General features: G+C 68.6%; 3 protein-coding genes across 5 annotated transcripts in view; 2 read left to right on the top strand and 1 right to left on the bottom strand.

Moving 5' to 3' along the window:
• Positions 1 to 316: 316 nt before the first annotated feature.
• KLHL30 (kelch like family member 30) lies at positions 317 to 9,920 on the top strand. Its single transcript, XM_051838247.2, has 8 exons — positions 317 to 448; positions 1,830 to 2,624; positions 3,615 to 3,747; positions 4,596 to 4,682; positions 5,025 to 5,180; positions 7,015 to 7,203; positions 7,314 to 7,459; positions 8,235 to 9,920. The coding sequence occupies exons 2-8, from the start codon at positions 1,851 to 1,853 to the stop codon at positions 8,484 to 8,486; spliced, it is 1,737 nt and encodes a 578-aa protein (XP_051694207.2). The 5' UTR covers positions 317 to 448; positions 1,830 to 1,850; the 3' UTR covers positions 8,487 to 9,920.
• A 2,312-nt stretch (positions 9,921 to 12,232) lies between these two features.
• Positions 12,233 to 19,964, top strand: ERFE (erythroferrone). The gene is made up of 8 exons (XM_051838242.2): positions 12,233 to 12,511; positions 14,933 to 15,055; positions 15,717 to 15,819; positions 16,324 to 16,577; positions 16,646 to 16,754; positions 16,836 to 16,926; positions 17,431 to 17,509; positions 18,316 to 19,964. Exons 1-8 carry the CDS (start codon positions 12,317 to 12,319, stop codon positions 18,412 to 18,414), a joined length of 1,053 nt encoding a protein of 350 aa, XP_051694202.2. The 5' UTR covers positions 12,233 to 12,316; the 3' UTR covers positions 18,415 to 19,964.
• A 1,033-nt stretch (positions 19,965 to 20,997) lies between these two features.
• The window catches only part of ILKAP (ILK associated serine/threonine phosphatase), a 35,202-nt gene continuing 33,397 nt past the window's right edge, over positions 20,998 to 22,802 (bottom strand). For all 3 annotated transcript variants that reach the window (XM_051838240.2, XM_070069965.1, XM_051838241.2), the window contains 2 exons: positions 21,401 to 21,482; positions 20,998 to 21,247 (listed from right to left, as the gene is read on the bottom strand). In XM_051838240.2, coding sequence (XP_051694200.1) covers positions 21,107 to 21,247; positions 21,401 to 21,482 — 223 coding nt within the window. In that variant the 3' untranslated portion in view covers positions 20,998 to 21,106. The remainder of the gene's footprint in view (positions 21,248 to 21,400; positions 21,483 to 22,802) is intronic.

Here is a 22,802-nt window from a genome sequence, read left to right as displayed (position 1 = left end):
CAGCCTGCCACTACCCACGATGCTGCCTTTCCCACTGGCCCAAGAACCAGAGGCCACCTCCGCCCCCCAGGCCAGCACCTGTCGGGTGTCCGGGGTCCAACAGGGGCTGGGGTCTCCGCGTGCCCCAGGTGCCCACACAGGCTCCCCTGCCCCATCTGCCCGTCTCCCCAGGGGGACAGAGCCCCGCCTTGCCCAGCTTGTCCTGGTCCTCGGGGAAGGACCTCAGGCCTCCCCCGCCGAGGGTGGCCTGGCCAGCGGGGGCCTTCAGAGCAGACAGCCTGGGCGGAGCCTCGCCTCCCTCCTCCCTGGACCCCCCCACGCAGACTGGTGGCTAAAAATACCCCCTGGCTCCCCACGTGGTGCCCAGACCACAGGCCCTCGCCCGCTCTGACTGGCCAGTCCTGTTCTCTGGTCTGCTGTCCACAACAGGCTCCGAGCCCACTGAGAGGTACAGTCGGGGGCTCCGAGGGGGCGCGGGCCACAGGGAGGGAGGGCTGGGGGGAGGGGGAGCTGGGGGTCCCAGCCTGAGTGCTTTGAGGGCCCCCAGACCCAGCCTGGCCCTGGGGTAGGCTAGGGGCACAGCAAATATGGTTCCCTGGGGGCTCTGGCGAGGGGGTGGGCAGGGGGCCGGGCCATGCCTCAGTCAGCAGCCAGGGCCACACCGGTCAGTCCCGGTCGGAGCAGGGTCGGGCCTGGGGCTCTTTGTTCCTCTCCCAGCCGAACAGATGCCGGGGGTGTGGGGGAGGGAGGCACGGAGACCTTGTAGACACCCCCTCCCTAGGCGAGGACCCCGGGCAGGGCAGCGGATGTCAGCAGGCACCCGGCCCCTGGGGAGGGCAGCTGGGCACCCCCTCCCCGGCCTGCTAGCCACCACTGCCCCAGGGAGCGCAAGAATGACAGGAATGTGGGGCTGCGGCCGCGCCCAGGGACAGCGCAGCGCACAGGCCCCAGCAGACAGGATGGACGCTCAGACTGGGGCCGCCTTCCCCGCCGCCCTGCCAGCTGCGAGCCCAGGCCAGGTGGGCGCCTGCCGCGCAGAGGCTGAGAGCAGAAGGGCCTCCCGGGCCCGGCCCCATCCCGTGCTGCAGTGTCCACCGCTCGCCGGCTCCGGGATGGGGCCTGCTCTTGCTGCTGTCACGGTGTCCCAGGCAGCTTCCCCTGCCCTCTGAGGGGTCCGCAAGGCGCCCTCTGGTGGACAAGCTGCTTCTCCGCGGTCGGGGTAGGAGGGTTTGCCCAGGGCCGTCCGCGGTCAGACGCCAGGAATGCTGGGATGCACACTGGGGGGCGGGCGCTCCCTCCAGGAAGTTGCTTTGGCTGCGTCTCTACCAGCTACGCTCGGCAGGAGTCACACAGGGGCTCTGAGTTCAAATCCCAGCCTCACCACTTCCTACCTGTGGGGCGAGACGCAAGCCACCTGGGCCTCAGTTTCCCCACTAGTAAAGGGAGTGAGGGTGGCGCCCACCTGCCAGGGCTCCTGTGGGGCAAGCCGGAGACGAGAGACCCAGCCTGCGGGGAGCCCCGCGCGGCCGTGGGGGTTGGGGTCTGAGCCCCTGATGCCCCCCCAGCCATCAGCAGATGAGGGAACTGGGGCCCCCCAAGGTCACCCAGCAAGGTCGCAGCAGGCAGAGGAGCAGGAACCCCTCAAATGTCCCCGCCGCGAGGGGTCAGGCACGGAGGCGGCCTCTTGGGGGTTGGGAGCTGCGGGTCCCAGGCCCTGGGGTCTGTGTGGTGCAGCCCAGAGTCGGAGGTCCCTGTGGGCTCCCGGGGTCCCCCGAGGGCTGGGGAGGCCGGACAGGTGCCTGGCTCGCGCTGCCATCTCCCCCCCACAGGAGGCCCCGAACCCTGGCAGCATGGTGCGCACCGTGGACGACCTGGACTTCCGGCTGCCCTCGCACGCCCAGGACATGCTGGACGGCCTCCAGCGGCTGCGCTCCCAGCCCAAGCTGGCCGACCTCACGCTGCTGGTGGGCGGCCGGGAGCTGCCCTGCCACCGCGGCCTCCTGGCCCTCAGCAGCCCCTACTTCCACGCCATGTTCGCGGGCGACTTCGCCGAGAGCTTCTCCGCGCGCGTGGAGCTGCGGGACGTGGAGCCGGCCGTGGTGGGGCAGCTGGTGGACTTCGTGTACACGGGCCGGCTGACCATCACCCAGGCCAACGTGGAGGTGCTGACGCGCACGGCCGCCCGCCTGCACTTCCCGGCCGTGCAGAAGGTCTGCGGCCGCTACCTGCAGCAGCAGCTGGACGCCACCAACTGTCTGGGCATCTGCGAGTTCGGGGAGCAGCAGGGGCTGCTGGGAGTGGCCGCCAAGGCCTGGGCCTTCCTGCGCGAGAACTTCGAGGCCGTGGCCCGCGAGGATGAGTTCCTGCAGCTGCCCCGGGACCGGCTGGCCACCTGCCTGGCCAGCGACCTGCTGCAGGTGCAGGCGGAGCAGAGCCGGCTCGAAGCCCTGCTGCGCTGGGTGCGCCACGATCCGCCGGCCCGGGCTGCTCACCTGCCCGAGCTGCTGGGCCTGGTGCGCCTGGACGCGGTGCCCAAGCCCTGCGTGCAGCAGCTGCTGGCCACGGAGCCACTGATCCAGGCGTCAGAGGCGTGCCGGGCTGCGCTGTCCCAGAGCCATGGGGAGGTGAGTGAGGGGCAGGGGGGCTCCCACCCGGGGGGGGGCAGGCAGAGGGGCCCGAGAGCTCCCCCTGCGTGGGGGTGGGTAAGCAGTGGGCATCCTTGAGGTGTCACCCAAGTACGGATCGTGTCCCTGTGTGTGCCACACCCTGTCCTGAAGGCAGAGGCTGGGGGCTCCTGGCAGGGGCTGTAGTCCTGGAGGGCTCTCTGGAAGAGGCAGGCTCTTAGGGAAGGAACAGGAGCTCAGCGGGAGGCACAGGAAAGAAAAGCACGCAGGAAGAAGGCCTAGAGGAAGCTGCTCCAGAATGTCCAGGGTACAGCAGGCCCAGGGGGCAGGCACCTCCCGGTGGGTGAGGTGACAGGCGCGGGTGTGGCTGAGAGAGCCAGGGATGGCGGCTCGGCTGCCGTGCGCTGCTCCTGGGGCCCCTCCGGGGTCAGATCTGGTCATGAAAATGCATCTCGGGCCGAGGGCGGCCTATGGCGGGCAGGACCCTAGGCCCACCGGCGAGGCCCGGCTAGGGCTGGGCTGGCTTGGGGGCCTTCCCCTGCGAGGTGGTCCACGCAATCGCTGGTGCCGGAGGGACCGGGGTGGAGCGTGGGGGACCCTGGGGGCTCGGAGCAGCAGCTGCTTACCGACGGCTCCACATGGACGCTTTCCAGGGGTCCAGCCGGCCGGGCCACCCAGCGTAGTCTGCCGCGGGCGGGCCAGGGGCGCAGGGGCTCCCAGGGCAGGGGAGGCTCATGGGGAGACTGGGGACAGTCCTGGGGGTCAGCCCCAAGGTGGGCGCAGGGGCAGCCTGGCCTGGCCCTTCTGCTGCCGTCACCAGCCACGGCAAGGCTGGCCACAGGGCACACGTGCACCCATGGGTGCACACACACGCACACTGGCCCCCCGCCCCAGGGGCCGCACAGAGGCCCCCCGACCCAGGGGGTCGCACAGAGGCCCCGGTGCTGGGGAGACAGTGGCCGGCTGCTCTGACCGCACTCCTGTCCCCAGGTGCTGCCCGCCCTCCCGCAGAAGCTGGAAGAGGTGCTGGTGGTGGTCGGGGGGCGGGCACTGGAGGACGAGGAGGGCGGGGAGGAGCCCGCGCCCCACCCCGGGAACTTCGCCTTCTACGACACCAAGGCCCGTGAGTAGCCGCTCCGTCCGGGCCTTGCCCTGCGCGCCTCCCACACCTGGCGGCCCCTCCCTGGTCTTTTTCTATATCCTGGGGGCTGGTGTCAAGGTTGCCACGCCAGACGGCGCTGCGTGGGGAGGGCGGCCTGGCTGCCCGGCCTGGGCCGGGGGAGAAAGGGCACAGCCCAGGCAGTGAGGCCCGGCTTCCAGGCCGGCCGGCACGGAGCGCCAGTCCCCGCTTCTCTCGGCCTCGGTGGGGGGGCTGAGGCCAGGCCTGCGCGCAGATGCACGTGGGCTCCTCTGCCCGCTTGGCGAAGGCGGGAGCCCCCCCCCCGGGGCTGCACTGGCCCCGGGGACGCTCCTGGGAGGCACGGGTGCCCGCTGGCCGCTGTCCACCCCAGCGGGCTGGCTGCCCCCGGCAGGGGCTGCCCCACAGGGATTTGGGGCTGACGTCAGCACGGAGCAGCTGTGCCTCTGATCCCCCGATGGGGGGGTGCTGGCAGGTGAAGGCCTGATGGCCGCTGGACAGCCCCACCCTGGGGTGACACACACATGAGTCAGGGGGACACTCAGTCCCTGCCCGCAGTCCCCGCCCCGAGCCCCGTGAGCAGGCGGCAGTGCCTGGGCACCCCGACGTGGAATTGCACCGTCACAGTGCCCTCTCCCTCCTGCTGGGTTCACCCCGTGCGTTCCACAAAGACCAGCCGGAGTCGCCTCTGTCCCAGCCCGAGCCGCTCCCGTGTGGCACATGTGCCGTCCCGTGTCCCCATGCCTCCCTGAGAGGCCAGGATTACGCCCACTCTGCAGATGGGCAAACAGAGGCTGGGGTTTGGACCTGAGCCCTCGCTCTCCCCATGCCAGGGCGGTGGACGGTGCTCCCCGACTTCCCCGACTACCACAAGTGGGGCTTCTCCCTGGCGGCTCTCAACAACCACATCTACGTGACAGGTGGGCGCTGGGGGCTCCGCGAGCACCCCCAGCGAGGGAAGCTAAACTCCAGGGTGTGGCCGGGGCCTCCCAGAGGGGTGCGTGTCGGGGGTTGGTCTCCCACTTCTGCGTTCGCACGCGCTCAGACTCCCTGGGGGGCGGACCTGCCATGCTCGGGGCTTTGGAACCACTGGTGTTGCCCCATTTTGTGGGGGCGGAGGGACCGGGCCTAGAGCGCCCCCCAGGGGCCTGGCAGCCAGTTTGTGCATGGGGCGGGGCATGGGGGAGGGGCCAGACCTCGAGCCCCACGGGTCCCGAGGCCCCCGGCTGGTAGCACCCATGTGGACAGATCCCGTCTCGCAGGTGGCTCACGGGGCACCAAGACGGACACGTGGTCGACCACCCAGGCCTGGTGCTTCCCGCTGAAGGAGGCGGCCTGGAAGCCCGTGGCGCCCATGCAGAAGGCGCGCACGAACCACGCGAGCGCTGCGCTCAACGGGGAGATCTACGCCATCGGCGGTGAGGCCCCCCGTGCACCCCTGCACCCCACACCCTCCAGGGGGCCGCGGCAGTGCTGCCCCCCGCTGCTGCCTTGGGCGTGGCTCCTCAGACATGAGCAGGGCGACGCTGGGGCTCGGAACAGCGTCCAGCAGGAGTTGGGGCCTCAGGCCACCAGCGAGGACGGCCACGCGTGTCCTTGGCCCCGGAGCTCCGGAGGGGATGACCCCGCGGGAGGCTGCTCCCCCAGCCCAACCACCCCCGGCCTAAGAGCAGGGTCCCCAAGAACAGCAGGGCACGTCCTCCCCCGGCCAGGTCCCCGTCACCGTCCTCCCCCGGCGGCAGGTCCCCGTCACCGTCCTCCCCCGGCCAGGTCCCCGTCACCGTCCTCCCCCGGCCAGGTCCCCGTCACCGTCCTCCCCGGGCGGCAGGTCCCCGTCACCGTCCTCCCCCGGCCAGGTCCCCGTCACCGTCCTCCCCCGGCCAGGTCCCCGTCACCGTCCTCCCCGGGCGGCAGGTCCCCGTCACCGTCCTCCCCCGGCCAGGTCCCCGTCACCGTCCTCCCCCGGCCAGGTCCCCGTCACCGTCCTCCCCGGGCGGCAGGTCCCCGTCACCGTCCTCCCCCGGCCAGGTCCCCGTCACCGTCCTCCCCCGGCCAGGTCCCCGTCACCGTCCTCCCCCGGCCAGGTCCCTGTCATCATCCTCCCCCGGCCAGGTCCCCGTCACCGTCCTCCCCCGGCCAGGTCCCCGTCACCGTCCTCCCCGGCCAGGTCCCCGTCACCGTCCTCCCCCGGCAGCAGGTCCCCGTCACCGTCCTCCCCCGGCCAGGTCCCCGTCACCGTCCTCCCCGGCCAGGTCCCCGTCACCGTCCTCCCCGGCCAGGTCCCCGTCACCGTCCTCCCCCGGCCAGGTCCCCGTCACTGTCTTCCCCCGGCCAGGTCCCCGTCACCGTCCTCCCCGGCCAGGTCCCCGTCACCGTCCTCCCCCGGCAGCAGGTCCCCGTCACCGTCCTCCCCGGCCAGGTCCCCGTCACCGTCCTCCCCGGCCAGGTCCCCGTCACCGTCCTCCCCGGCCAGGTCCCCGTCACCGTCCTCCCCCGGCCAGGTCCCCGTCACTGTCTTCCCCCGGCCAGGTCCCCGTCACCGTCCTCCCCGGCCAGGTCCCCGTCACCGTCCTCCCCGGCCAGGTCCCCGTCACCGTCCTCCCCCGGCAGCAGGTCCCCGTCACCGTCCTCCCCGGCCAGGTCCCCGTCACCGTCCTCCCCGGCCAGGTCCCCGTCACCGTCCTCCCCTGGCCAGGTCCCCGTCACCGTCCTCCCCCAGCCAGGTCCCCGTCACCGTCCTCCCCGGCCAGGTCCCCGTCACCGTCCTCCCCCGGCCAGGTCCCCGTCACCGTCCTCCCCGGCCAGGTCCCCGTCACCGTCCTCCCCTGGCCAGGTCCCCGTCACCGTCCTCCCTGGCCAGGTCCCCGTCACCGTCCTCCCCCGGCCAGGTCCCCGTCACCGTCCTCCCCCGGCCAGGTCCCCGTCACCGTCCTCCCCTGGCCAGGTCCCTGTCACCGTCCTCCCTGGCCAGGTCCCCGTCACCGTCCTCCTCCGGCGGCAGGTCCCCGTCACCGTCCTCCCCGGCCAGGTCCCTGTCCCGTCACCTGCAGGCTCCCTCAGGGACGGGGCTGCGGGCTGCTGCTCGGGGCCAGGGCCTCGCTCCCCACCACTGCCCCTGGAGCCGCTTCCTCCAGGGAGGCCCCACCCCTGCTGCGGCTGTGGCAGGGAGTCTCGCACCCTGGGGTGGGGTCTCCCTGGGTCCCCGTGGGCAAGCCTGCCCCCTGCAGCCCTGCGGCCCTCCCCTCCCCACAGGCACCGCCCTGGACGTGGTGGAGGTGGAGAGCTACGACCCCTACACGGACAGCTGGACGCCCGTGAGCCCGGCCCTCAAGTACGTCAGCAACTTCTCGGCGGCCGGCTGCCGGGGCCGCCTGTACCTGGTGGGCTCCAGCGCCTGCAAGTACAATGCACTGGCCCTGCAGTGCTACAACCCAGTCACAGGTGGGCGCCGGCCGGGGGCGGGGCCGAGACACCGGCCCAGGGCTGAGACAGGCCTGGCGCCTCCCCGGCCCCCTGTGGTGAAGGCCGCCCCGCGCCCGTGTTCCCCACAGATGCCTGGAGTCTGATCGCCTCCCCCTTCCTGCCCAAGTACCTGTCGTCGCCTCGCTGTGCCGCCCTGCACGGGGCGCTGTACCTCATCGGGGACAACACCAAGAAGGTGTACGTGTATGACCCGGGGGCCAACCTGTGGCAGAAGGTGAGCCCGCCTCGCGCCAGCCCCTCCCCCGACCAGCACCCCCACCCCCACCCCCGCCCCCGCCGCACCGGGGGCTCCAGGCCTGCACGCTGGGGCATACTCTCTGTGACCAGAGAGCCCATGGTGGCCACCGCCAGTGCTCTGTCCCCTTCAGGCCCAGCATCCCAGAGGGATGGCCCGTCCTCCCCTCAAGCGGCAAAACTGGGCACAGCAGCAGGTGCTCCCGGGGCAGCCACGGGCGGAACGAAGGCAGCTCCTGTCCCGGGGGGCAGTCAAGGCAGGGAGGAGCCACCCCCTCGCCATCCTGCTGTGCCCTGCCCCTGCTCGTGAGCCACCAGCCTGGGGCACCGTCACCCTGGCCTTTGTCCTGGGGAAGAGGGTCAGTGCCCAGAGACAGCAGGGCCTGTGCAACGCTGCTGCCTGCGGCTGTCCCCTGGCGTCAGCACCCCGCCGACCTGGGGCCCCCGGGACCGCGGGAAACAGGTGCAGGCCGGCCCTGCCAAGCCGAGCTCCCCCCGGGCCCTCCCAGCCCCCGTGCGTGTCCCCGGGGCCCCCTCCAGGCCTGGGGGTGGGGCAGCTGCCACCGTCATCCTGTGTGGAGACCAGACGGGCGCAGGCCCAGCCTCCCCATGCCCCTGGGACCCCAGGGGGCTGGAGCACCTCTTGGGCCACTCAGCTGGACGGGGGCGCTGGGCCTGCCGGTACAGGCGGGGTCCCTGCGCTCCCCGGGTGGGGCCGGGCTTCCCCCCGGACACTGACCGCTGGCCCTGCTCAGGTGCAGTCGCAGCACAGCCTGCATGAGAACGGTGCGCTGGTGCCGCTGGGGGACGCACTGTACGTGACGGGCGGCCGCTGGGAGGGCATGGACGGCGACTACCGCGTGGAGATGGAGGCCTACGACACCGTGCGCGACGCCTGGACGTGCCACGGCGCCCTGCCCCGCCTCTGGCTCTACCACGGGGCCTCAGCCGTCTTCCTGGAGGTCTCCAAGTGGACTCAGCCCTTCAGCCCCACCCGGGAGCACTAGGCGGGGCCTGCCCGCGCCCCACCTTCTGGTCTGGTCTCTCCTCCCGCAGCCGCCGCCCGCTCCAGGGCTCAGCTGGGCTCTGGCCACCAGGGGCCATCGAGGGCACACTCAGGGACGCAGCCTTGGACTCTGGAGCCACCACAGCAGACGCCCCGCTGCCCACAGCAGGGCCTGGGCTGGGAGCAAGGGGGAGGGGCCGGGAGACCCCAGAGGAGGGAGCCCGGGGGTCCAGACAGCGCCCTCCGAATTCGCGTCTTCTCCTGTCCCGGGGCCCCGGAAGTGGCCTCGGAGGCTGAGGCTGCCGGGGTGGGGGCAGCACTGGGCTCAGGCCGCACGTCCACTGCCCCCAGAGCTGGCTCCGTGCATGCCACTGTCCAAATCTGCTTCCGGGGTCACAGGAGCCGCCCAGGGTGGCAGCTGGGGAGGGGGTGGCGGGCCTGGGGCAAGGAGAGCGCCCCCGTCTGCACAGTGAGTGGCACAAAACCGTGGCTCCCCTGCAGACGGGTGCTCCTCGCCGGGGGCACCCACGTGGGCTCTGTGTGGGTGGGGGGCTCCCAGCAGCCCCGAGGGAAGCGGCATCGAGCCAGCACGCAGCAGCATCACCAGGGTGGCTGCGCCTGCCTCAGGGGCCCCGAGTCTGGCTGGCTCCGCCTCCTGGCGCCATCTCTCCTGTCCTGAACGGGCAGCGTGTCTATACCAAACAGGCGACAAAGGACTCCCTGCCGCTGAGTCAGGGCCCCCGGCACAGGACTCGGGGCTGGGGGCAGGGTCGGGTGAGCCGGCGCCAGCCGTGGCCCTGGGCAGTGCCTGTCGCCCACTGGATCTGGGTTTCTCTCCAAGACCAGCCCACTGACTCTGGCCTGAACCCTCTCGGGGCCCCGAGGGGCTTCTGGGTGTATGTGGGGGGGCCCCTGGGCCCTGCTGCTTCTGCAGGGTGGGATCAGCTCTGTTCCCAGGCTGGACTTGAGCTGACCTGGCCCAGTGCTGGCCGCTGGGGCCATCGGGGAGTGAACCAGTGGATGGAAGAGCTCTCTCCCTCCCTCTCTTTCTTTGTAACTCTGTATTTCAATAGATAAATTAAATTTTAAGGATTTATTTATTTATTTGAAAGGCAGAGTTTGAGAGACAGAGAGAGAGAGGTCTTTAACCCGCTGGTTCACTCCCCAGATGGCTGCAATAGACAGCGCTGGGCCAGGTCAAAGCCAGGAGCCAGGAGCTTCTTCCAGGTCTCCCACGTGGGTGCAGGGGCCCAAGGACTTGGGCCATCTTCTACTGCTTTCCCAGGCCTTAGCAGAGAGCTGGATTGGAAGAGGAGCAGCTGGGACTCGAACCGGCGCCCATATAGGATGCGGGCACTGCAGGCGGCAGCCTCACCTGCTACACCACAGCACCGGCCCCAATAAAATAGATCTTTAAAAGAAAAAGAAAAAAAAATGTGGTTCTTACCAAAAAGGCAAACAGGACCACCAGTGTCCACCTCTTGTGTCTGGCTGAGAGTGAGACAGAGCTTGGTGTGTTTTTTTTTTCTTTTTTTAAATTTTTTTATTTATTTATTTATTTTTTTTGACAGTAGAGTGGACAGTGAGAGAGAGAGAGACAGAGAGAAAGGTCTTCCTTTGCCATTGGTTCACCCTCCAATGGCCGCCGCGGCTGGCCTGCTGCGGCCAGCGCACCGCGCTGATCCGAAGGCAGGAGCCAGGTGCTTCTCCTGGTCTCCCATGGGGTGCAGGGCCCAAGCACTTGGGCCATCCTCCACTGCACTCCCTGGCCACAGCGGAGAGCTGGCCTGGAAGAGGGGCAACCGGGACAGAATCCGGCCCCCCGACCAGGTCTAGAACTGGGTGTGCCGGTGCCGCAAGGCGGAGGATTAGCCTAGTGAGCCGCGGTGCCGGCGAGATTGGTGTTTAATTAGTCGTTGAGAACACGGAGACAACCAGCAGGAATGGGCAGTCGGCCCTGCATGCAGAGCGGGGAGGTCTCCGCCACCTCCCAGGACCCCCGGGGCTCACTCCCCACCCTCAGCCTGTGCCAGCGCCGCGTGGAACCCGGTGAATGTTCATGGCGCCGAGTCGGTGGTGTGGGGGCTGGATTTGGCCATGGCTACACTGGGTGGCTCTACGGCCTGGAGCCGAGCCCAGGTCTGAGTCCCACCTTGGACATCTGCAGAATGACCTGAGAGTGATGGCGCGGAGCACGCGGACGGCCTGGCTGAGCGGCCTGGACGTCGGGCGGCCGCGAGCTCATTTCCGGCTCCAGTGCTGTCGGGGCAAAGGGAGCTGGATTTTCCCATGACTTCATCAGCAGAGGTCCTTCCTCTGGGTAAGAGAAAGGAAACACTTGACGGCCTCAGCTCCTGGGAGGCGCGGTGAGGCCGTGACAGGAGGGCCCAAGAATGGGGACTGGATTTCAGCCAGGCCTGAAGCCGCCGTCCGGGTGCGGTGCTCCCGGGCTGCGCCTCCATGCTGGGTCTCGCTGGGACCTCCTCCCGCCCCGGGGCCAGGCGGCTCCGTGGGTGGGCACCCAGGGTCACAGAAACACCGTCTTCTGGTGCCCTAGGGGGATTCTAGCTAAGTTCCGCCCTCCTCCGCATGGGCAGTTTTGAAAGGAGACCCCAGAAACACACAGGGACCCCACCTGGAGGCCGCAGCACCCACCCCCCGCTGCTTCTGGGGGCGGGCCAGGCTTGTTCTCGGCCTGGGATCGTGTTACAGGAAGCCGCACCAGCACCAGAACCGATCTGATTTGGGCCTTCCGACAGGCCCTATGACATCACTGCGATGGCTCACTGTTTGGGAAAATAACGGGATTTCACTTGGCAACGGCGCCTGCTCAGCGCTGCCTCACTGAGGGGGGTGATGTCACATGAACGACTTGGGACCACGTCCTCAAACGGGGGTCCCCATCCCTGCCCACCCCAGCGTGGCCAAGGGTGACAGCCCGGGCCCCACCTTCCCAGGTGGCCCACGTCCACCCATCCTGAGTCACGGCCACGGCTGGGCCCCCTTGCAGGGCATCCTGCACCCGTGGGACCCACTCCAGGGGCAGCGCCAGGGCCACCGCAGAGCTCCCGTCTCACGCCAGCTGCAACAGCATGCGGCCGTGCCCTGGGGCGGGGGCCTGCCTGGGGCCTGGAGAGCCCCCCCCCCCAGCTGTGTGTCCCAGGGACAGGAGCCCCCGGCTGGAGAACACCCTGTGTCCTCAGGGTGTCCCGGAACGAGTGGGCACTGGAGCAGGTGCCAGGACCTCCCGACGCCCGCCGCTGGCTTGACGGACAGCCCAGCCAGGCCAGAGGGAAACTCCACTTCCATAGCAACTGAAAACGTGTCCATTGCCTCTCCTGTGTTATTTAAGAGAACACCAGGGGTCAGTCCTGGGGCCCACTCCCAGCTTCATCGTGCACCTGCACGGCCTTGGGTGCACCTGGCCAAGAACATCAGGTGTGCGAGCAGCCGCTGGGCCCGGGGCCCAGTGAAGCTGCCCACGGCTAGGGAACAGGGCTGCGACTCAACTGCGGGGCCTCTGAGAGGTGGGGGCCCTAAAGGGGTGCGGTGGGGGGTCTTGAGGGCTTCCCCGCCCCGCGGTGCGGAGGGGGCGAGCGTGCGGGGAGCATCCCGGAGCCGGGCCCGCAGGCAAGGCGCACCGGACAGCAGGGGGCGCTCAGGCCGCCCGGGGCGGACAGCCACGCACCGCCCGCCCGCCCGCAGCCCCGCCCCGCCTCGCAGCGCGCGCCGGAGCCGGGAGGGGGCGCGGCGCGGGACTCAAGCGCGTTATAAGGCGCGGACGCGCGGACCCGCGGATCCCGGGAAGCCGCGCTCCGAGAAGCCGCCCGCATGGCTCCCGCCCGCCGCCCCGCCGGGGCCTGCTTGTTGCTCGTCTGCGCGGGGCTGCTGGCCGCCGCCGCGGGCCTCGGGTCCCCGGAGCCCCGCGCACCCGCAGGGGGTCGCGCCCTCGAGGAGCCGCCGCCCGCAAACGAGCTGCCCACGGGCCCCGCGGACGGCCGTGCGGAGCCGCCCGCCCGCGCGCCGGTAAGCGCCCGCGCCCGCCCCGAGACCCTGCGTCTGGCTGAGGCGCGGCGCTGCGTCCCATGGGAGCGGCTGGCGCGGGCGGTGTAGACGCAGCCCCGCGCAGGGGTCGCCGCCGTCCGCAGCCTGGACCTTGGCTTGGGGGCGGATCTGGCGAGGTCCCACCAGGCCAGTGGGAAACCCTGCTCCGGGTCCCTTGGTGCGCACCGAGTTGGGAGCGCCCGTGCCTAAAAGCGTGAGCGCACACCTGAGCCTGGCTTGGGGTGCAGCTCCCCCCCCGGACACGAAGTCCTGCCCACCGTCCCGGGGGCCCAGGGGCGGGGCTGTCGTCCAGGTACCTGTGGCCGGCCGCGGGTGGGGGCGGCCCTCCCCGGCTCCTTGCTTTCCAGGCTCGAGGGTGGGGAGCAGGACCGCACCCCAGAAGAGCCCTCCGGGGGATGCAGCCTTTCGGGGTGGGGAGAGGGCTGCACGGGCCGGGGTCACAGTTCTGAAGGTGCCTGGGGGCAGGGCAAAGCCAGGAAGGCTGAGAGCAGTAGGCAGGGGAGCCGGGGCCTGATGCGGCCGCCCCACCTCCGCTCCAGCTCCCTCCCGGCCTTCCTGGTACGGCAGCGGAGGGTGGCTCTGCCACCTGGGAGACCCCCAGGGGGTTCCCGGCTCCTGGCTTCAGCCTCACCCGCACCCGCCTGTTGCAGCTGTTTGGGGAGTGAACCAACAGATAGATCTCTGTCTCTCCTTTTCTCTAACTCTGCCTTTCAAATAATTAATACATCTTTAAATACAGACACGCACACACACATGCCAGCAGCCAGAAGTCCACACACTGGGGAGGGCTGGAGATGTGGAGGCGGCAGGGCTCCCCAAACCCGGCATCCTGCCCCCCCCGCCTCAGCTGCTCCCCATGGGGGAGGCATTGCCCACCCCCGTCCAAACCACTCAGGCAGGAGACATGGCCAGCAGGAGGCAGAGGGGACGCTAGTGCTTCCAGCCTTGGCCTTGGCCTTGGGCCTTCTTTAGGGGCCAAGTTGGCACCACAGGCTGCCTCAGACTCCAAGCCTCTTTTCTTTTTAAAAATTGCTATCTGTGTATTTATTTATTTGAAAGGCAGAGAGACACAAGAGATCTTCCATCTGCTGGTTCACTCCTCAAATGTCTGTAGCAGCCAGGGCTGGAGCCAGGAACCGCATCCGGTCTCCCACAGGGGGGCAGGACCCAGCCGCCTGGGCCGTCATCTGTGGACAGAAAGCTGGCACTCAGACCAGACGCTCTGAGGCGAGAGGTCAGGGTCCCATGCCAAATGCCTGTCCATCCAAGCTCCTTCCTTCCTTCTTTATTTTAAAGATGCATTTATTTACTTGAAAGGCAGAGTGACAAAGAGTGAGGGAGAGACAGAGAGAGAGAGAGAATCTTCCATCTACCAGTTCACTCCCCAGATAGCTGCAGGGCCAGGGCTGGGCCAGGCCTAAGCCGGGAGCCAGGAACTGCATCCGGTCTCCCACGGGGGTAGCAGGGGACAAGCACCTGGGCCGTCACCTGCTGTCGTCCAGGCACATTAGCAGGGAGCTGCATCGGAAGCGGAGCAGGCGGGACTGGAGCTGGGCACCTACAGAGGTGCATGGCAAGCCGTGGCTTCGCCGGCTGCACAACACCCGCCCCTCTGCTCCTCTCTGAAGGTGCCACCTCCCGGTGGAGAACTTGGCTGGCCAAGGCAGCTGCCCAGCACCCACCCACACCCCTGAAGCCCGTCTCTGGGGGCCCCTGGCCCACACGGATCCCCCTTTCCTTCCTCCTGCAAACCACTGGGGTCAGAGTCCACCCCAGCCAGGAGTCCAGCTGAGAGGGTCAGCTCGGCAGGCCCATCCTGAGCTGTGCGGGGAAGCCTCACGCCACGGTTCCCACCAGCGGCGCTGAGAGCTGTGACGTGGCATCCCCAGTCTGGTGCCCGTGCAGAGCCACCAGCCGCTGGCCCGGCTGGCCGTGCAAGACACAGGGAGGTGCTGACGGGACAGCACCCTGGTACTTGGCCCAGCTACGACACCGGAGCCCTCGCTGGCCGGCGCATGGGTCAGCAAGCTCCCAGGGGTGGCCCTGGGTCTACGCCAAGTGGGAAGCACAGGGCCATGACTCCATCAGCCACTGGCCCGAGACCTCAGCGAGGCCCTCGGCCGGCTTCCTGAGGCTCCCACTGCCCAGTGAGCCAAACCTTGGACCATGACCCTCGGTGGCCCCAAGGCAGGGGCCACCTGTTCCCCAGGAGCCGTCCTCCATAGGCCGGGGTGGGGGCGGGGACGTGCTGCCTTCGAGGGCACCCCTGGGGACAAGGCCGGGTGCTGAAGGCCAGTCCTGCACCAGTCACCCCTGCAGTGCCGCACCTGCTCAGCGGACGCTGGGAGAGGCCAACTGACCTCCCGGCTGCCCATGTTCCAGGAGCCCCCCGGCGAGCAGGCGCGCGGCATGGACCCCCGGGACGCCTGGATGCTGTTCGTCAGGCAGAGTGACAAGGGTGTCAACAGCAAGAGGAGGAGCAGGGGCAAGGCCAGGAAGCTCAAGGTGGGCAGAGACCCTGAGCCAGAGCACACGCTGCCGCCTGCAGGGCCCAGGGTGGGCCTGGCTCCCCCACCGGCACTGCTCCGGACTGCCAGGCGGCCCTGAGGACTGCCAGGGGGCCCCAGGTGGGCTGCATGACACGGCGGGGCCCAGGTGGGCAGCTGCTGCTTTCCCACTGGCAGGCTGGGGCAGGGACCTGGCACTTGGTCCTGATGGCCAACTCTTGCCGTGAGTCCCCGAGGGCGAGGACTTGACCAGGGCTGTGCGGCCCACACTGGGTGTCAGCACGGGGCCAGCCTCACCCTGCCTCAGTCTGGTGGCAGAAGGCCAGCTTGGGGCGCATGAGGCAGGGGCGCTAGCTGGGCCATGACCAGGACCTTGGTCACCACCTCTGAGCCACCCAGCCCTGCCTCTCACTCCTCCCTGTAGGGGGCTTCCTGGGCTCTGACCCCGCCAGTGCGGGCTCCTTGGAGGCTGGGCCAAGTGGGCCTAGGGGCAGAGCCCGTCTCCCTGCCTCCGGGAAACCCAGAGCAGGGGTGGGCTACAGGCCCCGCCCCACACCTTGACCCAGGGCTACCTGGGAGCGCTGGCCTGCCTCTCTGTGTCAGGAGCGTGTAGAGGGGACGCCTCCTCTGACGTCCTCACCACTGAACTCTCCCTGCAGCTTGGCCTGCCAGGGCCCCCCGGGCCTCCCGGCCCCCGGGGGCTCCCAGGCCCCATCATCCCGTGGGAGGCACTGCTGAGGGAGCTGCAGCTGCTGCTAAAAGGTAGGGCGTGCACAGCCCGCAGTGAGCAGGGCCAGGGAGGGCGTCCCGGAGCCCAGGCCCAGCCCCGCAGCCGGCTCTGGGCCCTGCCCTGGCTCTGGGCCCTGGGAGTCAGGGAGCCCCGTGGGAGCCCAGCCTGGCGCCCACAGCAGCCCCGGGCCCAGCTGTGGGGTCTCTGCTCTGTGGCCAGCTGAGCCGGGACTCAGCGCTGAGAGCGCTCTCCGCCTTCTGTCGCGCGGACTGTTCTTTTAAATGCACCACCTGCCAGGGCTGGAAAGCCGCTGTTACTTCCAGTGTAGCTGACATTGAGGCCTGGCTTCTTTCCAAAACTCTGGGTCGGCTGGTGAGGGGGACTGGGTGCCCCGAGCTTCCTGGTAGCCAAGGCTAAGGGAAACAGGAGCAGAACTGGGAAACAAGGTCCCCCAGGTCCTGCAGGCTGAGGGGGCGGCTCCCACGGACCCAGCAGGCAGGTGTCCCGGCCCACGGCCACCACTCCTCCCGTGCCAGGCGCGGTTCTGCAGCCTTGCCCACGCAGCCCTGGAGGGCCAGCAGCCGCGAGCCCAGCACCGGGCCCTGGCGGCCCTGAAGACGACGACGAAGACGACGGCGACGGCGAGGCGGGGGGCGTGCTGGCGCTGCTGGCCGCGCCCCTGGCCCTGGGCCCGCGGACGCCGCGCGTGGAGGCCGCCTTCCACTGCCGCCTGCGCCGGGATGTGGCGGTGGAGCGGCGCGCGCTGCAGGAGCTCGGCGCCTACTACCTGGTGAGGCCGGGCCCCGGGCGCGGGCCGGGCGAGGGGCGGCCCCGGGGTGACGTCTGTGCGCCCCGCAGCCCAACGCCGACGGTTCCTTTCGGCGCGGCCTGGGCCTGAACCTGACCAGCGGCCAGTATACGGCACCCGTGACCGGCTTCTACGCGCTCGCCGCCACGCTGCACGTGGGTGAGTCCTGGGCAGAGGAGGGACGGCCCGCCCTCGTCCCCGCAGCCCAAAAATGTGACCGCAACCCCACCTGCCCCGCAGCGCTCGCCGAGCCGCTGAGGCGGGGGACGCCGCGGCCCCGCGACCACCTGCGCCTGCTCATCTGCATCGAGTCCCGGTGCCAGAGCAACACGTGCGTGCACCCCGCCCCGCCCACCCGCGCTCCTCCTCCGGGAAGGCCCCTCCGCCCCGGTGCCGGCTGCAGCCTGGGCCCAGTCCTCCTCCTGCCCCCTCCCTAGGTCACTCTGACCCCTCAACCCACCATCACGTCTGTGACTCACTGCTGGGGTCCTCACCGCCCCATGCGGTCTTTGGTCTGGCGGAACTGTTAGCTCCCCGACCGAGGCTGGGAGCCCAGGGCGGGGGCGGGGTGGCTCGGGGAGGCTCTGAAACTGTCCAGCCTGTTTTTGAGAACGTGGGCTTAGTGGCCTCAGCTGGCTGTGAGCCACACCTGCTGCCTCGGCCCCAACCCCCCGTGCCAGGTCCCGCTTCCCGTCAGAGGCAGGACTTGGCTTGTCTGGCCTGAGCCTCTCCACCCCCAGACTCCGGCCAGGCCCAGGGCATGGCGTTGGCTGCTGTGGGGGAGGGTGGTGGGTTGGGGGCGGGGCGAGCTGACCCTCTGTCTGTCCCGGAACAGCGCCCTGGAGGCCGTCACGGGCTTGGACAGCAGCAGCGAGCTCTTCACCATCTCCGTAAACGGCATCCTGTATCTGCAGGTGTGTGGCACAGGTCTGGGCATGGCCACGGGGTGACCACATGGGGACAGGATCAGTGGGCACAGCACCCTCAGACTCAGGGCACCCACGGGCACCGGCGCTGGCCCTGGCAGAGCTGGGCTGCAGGTTCCCATCTGCCCTGAGGACGCCTGGCCCCGTTAACAGCCACTCCCCAAACACCACATACCGGACAGGTGCTCAGGGCCACCCCTGGGGGAGGACGTGGAGCTCAGCTCCGAGTGGACATCATGACACCTGGGCCCACGGAGCCGGCAGCAGGCCAGAGCCGGTGTTTTCCACCCTGAACCCTCCATGCCCACCTCTCCTGGGCACTCTGGGGATTTGGACAAGTGACAGGGAAACTGACATAAAGACGGACTGGACTGAGAACGAGACAGCCAAGTGAGCTGGGTGCACAGCTCCGGGGTGAGCTGAGCGCTCTGGCGAGCACTGGTGACCGTCCCCGCCGGCCCGAGCTCAGGAGGCCAGGCCATCTGCTGCGGAGCTGGCCCGGCAAAGGCAGCCAAAGCTCGTGCCCTGTGTGGATCTCGCCAGGTCGGTCTGAGTTGCCGGGGGATGTGACGCTGCCGGTGCAGGGAGCACGGCTGTGTCATGGCTGGGGCCAGGCCGAGGGGGCAAAGGCCACCCTGCCACTGTCCTAGACCCTCACGGCCCACACATGGGAACTAGAGGACTGCAGCCCGGGACAGGCCACCTCCTCTGGGCGCTGGCCTGCTGAGGGACCGCGGCTGACTGGCCCCGGGTGCACCTGCAGGGGCCGGGCCTGACGCCGCCCTTGCCTGCAGACAGGACAGCACACCTCTGTGTTCCTGGACAACGCCAGCGGCTCCCCGCTCACGGTGCGCAGCGGCTCCCACTTCAGTGCCGTCCTCCTGGGCGTGTGAATGGCGCCGCGGGCCCCTTCCTCCTGCCTGGCAAACGGAGCGGGGGTCTGAGCGACGGCTAGGTGGCGTCAGAGGCCACGTGCAGGAGCAAACCACCTGGAAGACGCTACACCGGCCGCGACAGCTAAGCGGCTACGGGTGGGCCTGCAGGGGAGACCGCGAGCCCGCAGCCCCAGGGCCGAGTCGTTCACCCTGGAGGAGGGGAGCGCTGTGCTCAGGGCACCTGCTGTGTCCCCAGCTGCAGCCCTGGCTCCCCCGGCCTGGGGACAGCTCCCAGAGAGCCTCCGCTCCCCCTGCGGTCCAGTGTCCTTCAGGGTCGCATCCTGCAGGTGAGCCTGTGCAGGGCTAAGCCGCCGCACCTCCCCAGGCAACAGCCTGGCCTGCCTGGGCTCCTGGGGAACCGGAGACCTTCACCGTGAACCCTTGGCACACAGCCTCAGGGACCAGAGGAACCCTGGACGTGGCCGGGGCAGACACCGTGACTGGACCTGGCTCCCACCTCCAGCGCATGCAAGACTAACTCACCACGCTCACCTGGCACAGGCCTTTCCCAGGTGGGAGCCCCTCCTCAGACAAGGCCCTCAGCTCCCCAGAGCCATCCCTCAGAGTCCGCCTCGCTGTGGGCCCGTGCACTGGGAAGATCCGAGCTGTCCCTGTGGAGGGGTCGGCGGCCTGCTGACCAGCTCCCACTGCACGGGCAGGGCAGCCTGGCTGGGCCCAGCACGCTCGGATGCTTCCTCCCCACCTGGGCGGCCGCGTGGCTCTGAGCTCGGTCAGTGAAGGGACGTGGGGGCGGGCAGGGCTGTCAGCCCGGACCCTCCCAGATCTTCCTGGGTAGGCAGTGACAAGGCCTGCTAAGCAAGTTGACGCCCCCGGCCCACACCAAATGGACGGCCGGGACCTGGGGAGGCAGGGCCTCCTGCGGACCAGGCTGGGGAGAGGCCCCCACCCTTGGTTCCATCCAGAACCAAGCGTCTCCCAGCCAAGGGCATCAATAAACTGACCACTCTGCACCCCCTGGGCAGGCCTGGCAGATTCTCGGAACTTGTACCCACCCTGCCTGGAAGCCGCGGGCTAGCCCCAGTCCTGGCCCAAGTCCTGCCTCCCCGTGCACGTCGATAAGGGGTGCTGTGGCCACTCCCTCCTCTGGATTTCACTTTGTATCCAGCGGGCAGATAGTTAGAGAAGTTATCTTTTACTCTGGTAGAAGCCACATACACCCATCTCTCCTTTTTCTCAACTAAGTGTTTAGGGCAACTTAGCGAGGTGTTCACCGTGTGCTGCTGCAGGAGGAACGTATTCACGGAACTGACTTAGGAAGCTTAGACCGTGTCACGGGACTGCACAAAATCAGCACTCAGGGCAGGCGCGCTCAAGCCCTTGGCCCAGGTCCCCTGTGGGCAGGGAGGTCTTGGGGGACACTCCTCGACCCCCTGGAGGTGGCAGGGAGGGCCTCCCTGGCGCTCGCGGACTTGAGTCACAGCCTTGTGTGCAGGCCTGACCCTGGCTTGCTACAGGCACTGAGTACTGAATAAACTGTCCCATCTCGATTCCAAGGGGCTGAGTCACTTTTCTTGGTGGATGCCACATGGAGGACGGCCCCGCCCCCACGCAGAGGTGGGCGCGTGGCTTCTAGCAGCCCTGGCGGGGCCGCACCAGTCTTCCTTTGTTCCTTTTTCTCACGGCTTCACACAGTAGGCCCGGAAGGAGGCAGGTCTGCACGCGTGTTTTCCACCGCGGTGCTGGCTGCCTGGACCCCAGCACCACCAACTGGGCGGCCTGGTGATAAGACCGCGGGCATGTGTGTGTGCGCCCGTGTTGGGCAAGGGCCAGTGAACATTACAAAACGGATTCCGTGAAGGCAAGTTTTGAGAATCTTACATCATCCTCAGGCAGTCATGCAGAAGGACCTAGGGGCTGCTTCACTGAGAAGGCGACAGCAGGAATGCCAGAGGCGTTCGGAGGCGTCTCCCCAGCAGGCCGGCCGTGCGTTCCTGTGGGCACCATCCCCAGAAGGGCCCCTGTGAACACCCTCCCTGCGGCAGGAAGCCAGCTGCCGCACACCCCCAAAGCAGGAAGTGGGACTTTGGCGGCCTCCTGGCTGGCAGCCGACACTCGGCCCAGGAGGCGCCTGCCTCCCAGCCAGGGCCCGGATCCGACAGCTGACCCTATCACCCGAGCCCTGCACACACACTGCACCGTTTCCCGTGGACTTAGAATACACGGAGGTGCGTGCTGTTAGCTGTTGTGGGTCTGCTGGCCGGCCCGGGCCCTGTCGTGTGACGTCTCCAACAGTGTGCGTGTGAAGACGGAAGGGAGGTACACGGTCCCCAAAACCCTGGGTGAGGTGCAGCCTCGTCCCGGGCGACGTCACCCTGGCCTCCTTTCTGTGGCTCGTCAGAGGGCTGCGGAAGCACAGGCCGGCTCCGTCCACGGCACACAGGCCCGCAGCAGCGCGCGCCCCGCCCAAGGCGCCCCGCCATCACGATGCAAGGCCAGAGCGGACTCGGAGGCAGACACATCCAACCTCGGAAGGTCCACGCTCCTCAAAGCACAGGCAGAGGATTCAGAGGACTAGGGAAGGAAAAAGAAAGAAAGCAGCCTTTATTTACAACCATGGGCGCCCCACAGGAGTACACAGAACACAATGTGCACAACACGAGAGGAACACGCGCTCCCGGCCGCGCGGCGGTCACTGCCCTATCCGCACCACCATCACGGTGACGTTGTCGGCGGAGCCGCGCTGCACCGCCTTGCTGGCCAGCCTGTTGCAGGCAGCTTCGTAGCGGACGTCCACGGCGGGCCTGCCTTCCCGGCTCTGTATCTTCTCGTCCTGCCAGGCGGGAAAGGGGCCTGTCACCTCCTGTGGCACCGTGGCCGAGGGACAGACAGCCCTGGGCACAGGTCCCACTGAAACAGCCCGCGGCTGCCCCCTCCAGGACCCGGGTCTCAGAACTTGACAGAAGGTGTGGTTGAGACCGCCTACCTCAAGGCAGGACAAGATGAAGTTCACGGCTTCTTCCGGAGTGAAGACCTTGAAGAGCCCGTCACAGGCCAGCAAGATGAACCTGCGGCGCCAGGATGAGAGAGGAGGCATTAGCAGAAGCTCTGCAAAGACCAGATGGCCTAGAGGTGGAGCAGAATAAGCATCTGTCCAATTCTCAGACGGAAGTAAGACAAGTATTTTCCAATTACTCAGGGCTAAGATTTTAGAAGGCAGGCTGTTTTACATGAAAACCGGGAGCGCGCTTCCCTTCACCCGCCTTCCTCCACCATCAGGGGCCGCGAGGTCCCACTCCCTTGAGAAATCACTGACTGAAGACGCGGCGTGGGTTTCGTTCACTGACCTGGCGGCACCACCTGCCTGCTGTCACCTCCCAGAGGCGCAGGGCTGAGGGGGCGCGGGGGCGCTGTGTGCGGGCCCGAGACCCAGAGCAGACCACCGCCTGCGCCCAGCCTGCCGCTCGGAACGGCTCTGGGTCAGCTGGCCCTTTCTCCCCTCCCGCAGCGCCCACGTCCTGGGGGCGTCCGTCCAGCCAGCACTCACTCGGCACACGGTCTTGTGGGGCCGATGCCAGCAGAGCCCTCCCCTGCTGCTGCCCTGACAGACCCTGAACGAGTCCCGTGGCCCTGCGAAGGCACGTGGACAAACCCGGGGTGCTGGGCAGACAGCTGTCCTGCGGGAAACGCGCGCCAGCCTTCGGGAAGGCAGGAGTGCGGCACGCTGCAGGCAGGTGGGGGACAAAGGAGAGGGCACTCTGCTCCCCCGCAGCCTGGGGAGACCCCCACGGTGGCAGCGTCACCGCTGCCCTCACCCCTCCATCAGTCAGCCCGAGTGCGGTTTCCTGAGCCGCCCTGCAGGGTGCTCCTGCGCCTTACGGCGGACAACATCTCCACAGGTCTCCCTGGCCTCGCGGCCCAGGCCTGAGCCTGCCGGGCTGCACTGTCCCCGTCTCAGACACGCGGGACACAGGACCCCGACTGCGGGGTCGGCCTCTCTCAACCTCTCTTAGTTCTGCCTGGAAACCACAAGTCATGAGCTTGTTCCAACTTCAGCTTGGAACCAGGAGTCCCCACAGTGCCCTGCCACCGTGTCCCACCTCCCCGTCCTCCAAGCCCCTGGAACTGCTTCCTGGTGCGCGCCTGGCCCGGCTTTCACCCTGCCACCTGTCTGCTCAGTGTGGTCCCCTCTGTGCCGGGAAGCCCAGCTCCCTTCTACAGCAGGGACAACCCCCCCACATTCCCCGAGCACCCCATATTCCCCGAGCACCCCACACTCCTATACAGGACCAACCTGACTGCCCCGCCCATCCCCCGGGCGACCCCACCACTGTGGGCCTCACCAGAGGGCACTGTATTCTTCTATTGCTCTCTGCTCCCCAGTGCCC

Source organism: Oryctolagus cuniculus, chromosome 3 (assembly GCF_964237555.1).
Source record: "Oryctolagus cuniculus chromosome 3, mOryCun1.1, whole genome shotgun sequence".
Taxonomy (NCBI): Eukaryota; Metazoa; Chordata; class Mammalia; order Lagomorpha; family Leporidae; genus Oryctolagus; species Oryctolagus cuniculus.
Note: the sequence above shows the minus strand (reverse complement) of the source record. Positions and strands in the feature narration are given on the sequence as shown.

Bases quoted from the DNA above. Each gene is read 5' to 3' on its own strand.
- KLHL30 (XM_051838247.2), top strand. From the start codon at position 1,851: ATGGTGCGCACCGTGGACGACCTGGACTTCCGGCTGCCCTCGCACGCC. The intron at 5,181-7,014 runs GTGAGGCCCCCC...CCCTCCCCACAG, and splicing joins GGAGATCTACGCCATCGGCG to GCACCGCCCTGGACGTGGTG. The intron at 7,460-8,234 runs GTGAGCCCGCCT...GGCCCTGCTCAG, and splicing joins GGGCCAACCTGTGGCAGAAG to GTGCAGTCGCAGCACAGCCT.
- ERFE (XM_051838242.2), top strand. From the start codon at position 12,317: ATGGCTCCCGCCCGCCGCCCCGCCGGGGCCTGCTTGTTGCTCGTCTGC. The intron at 15,820-16,323 runs GTAGGGCGTGCA...CTCCCGTGCCAG, and splicing joins GCTGCAGCTGCTGCTAAAAG to GCGCGGTTCTGCAGCCTTGC. The intron at 16,578-16,645 runs GTGAGGCCGGGC...TGCGCCCCGCAG, and splicing joins AGCTCGGCGCCTACTACCTG to CCCAACGCCGACGGTTCCTT.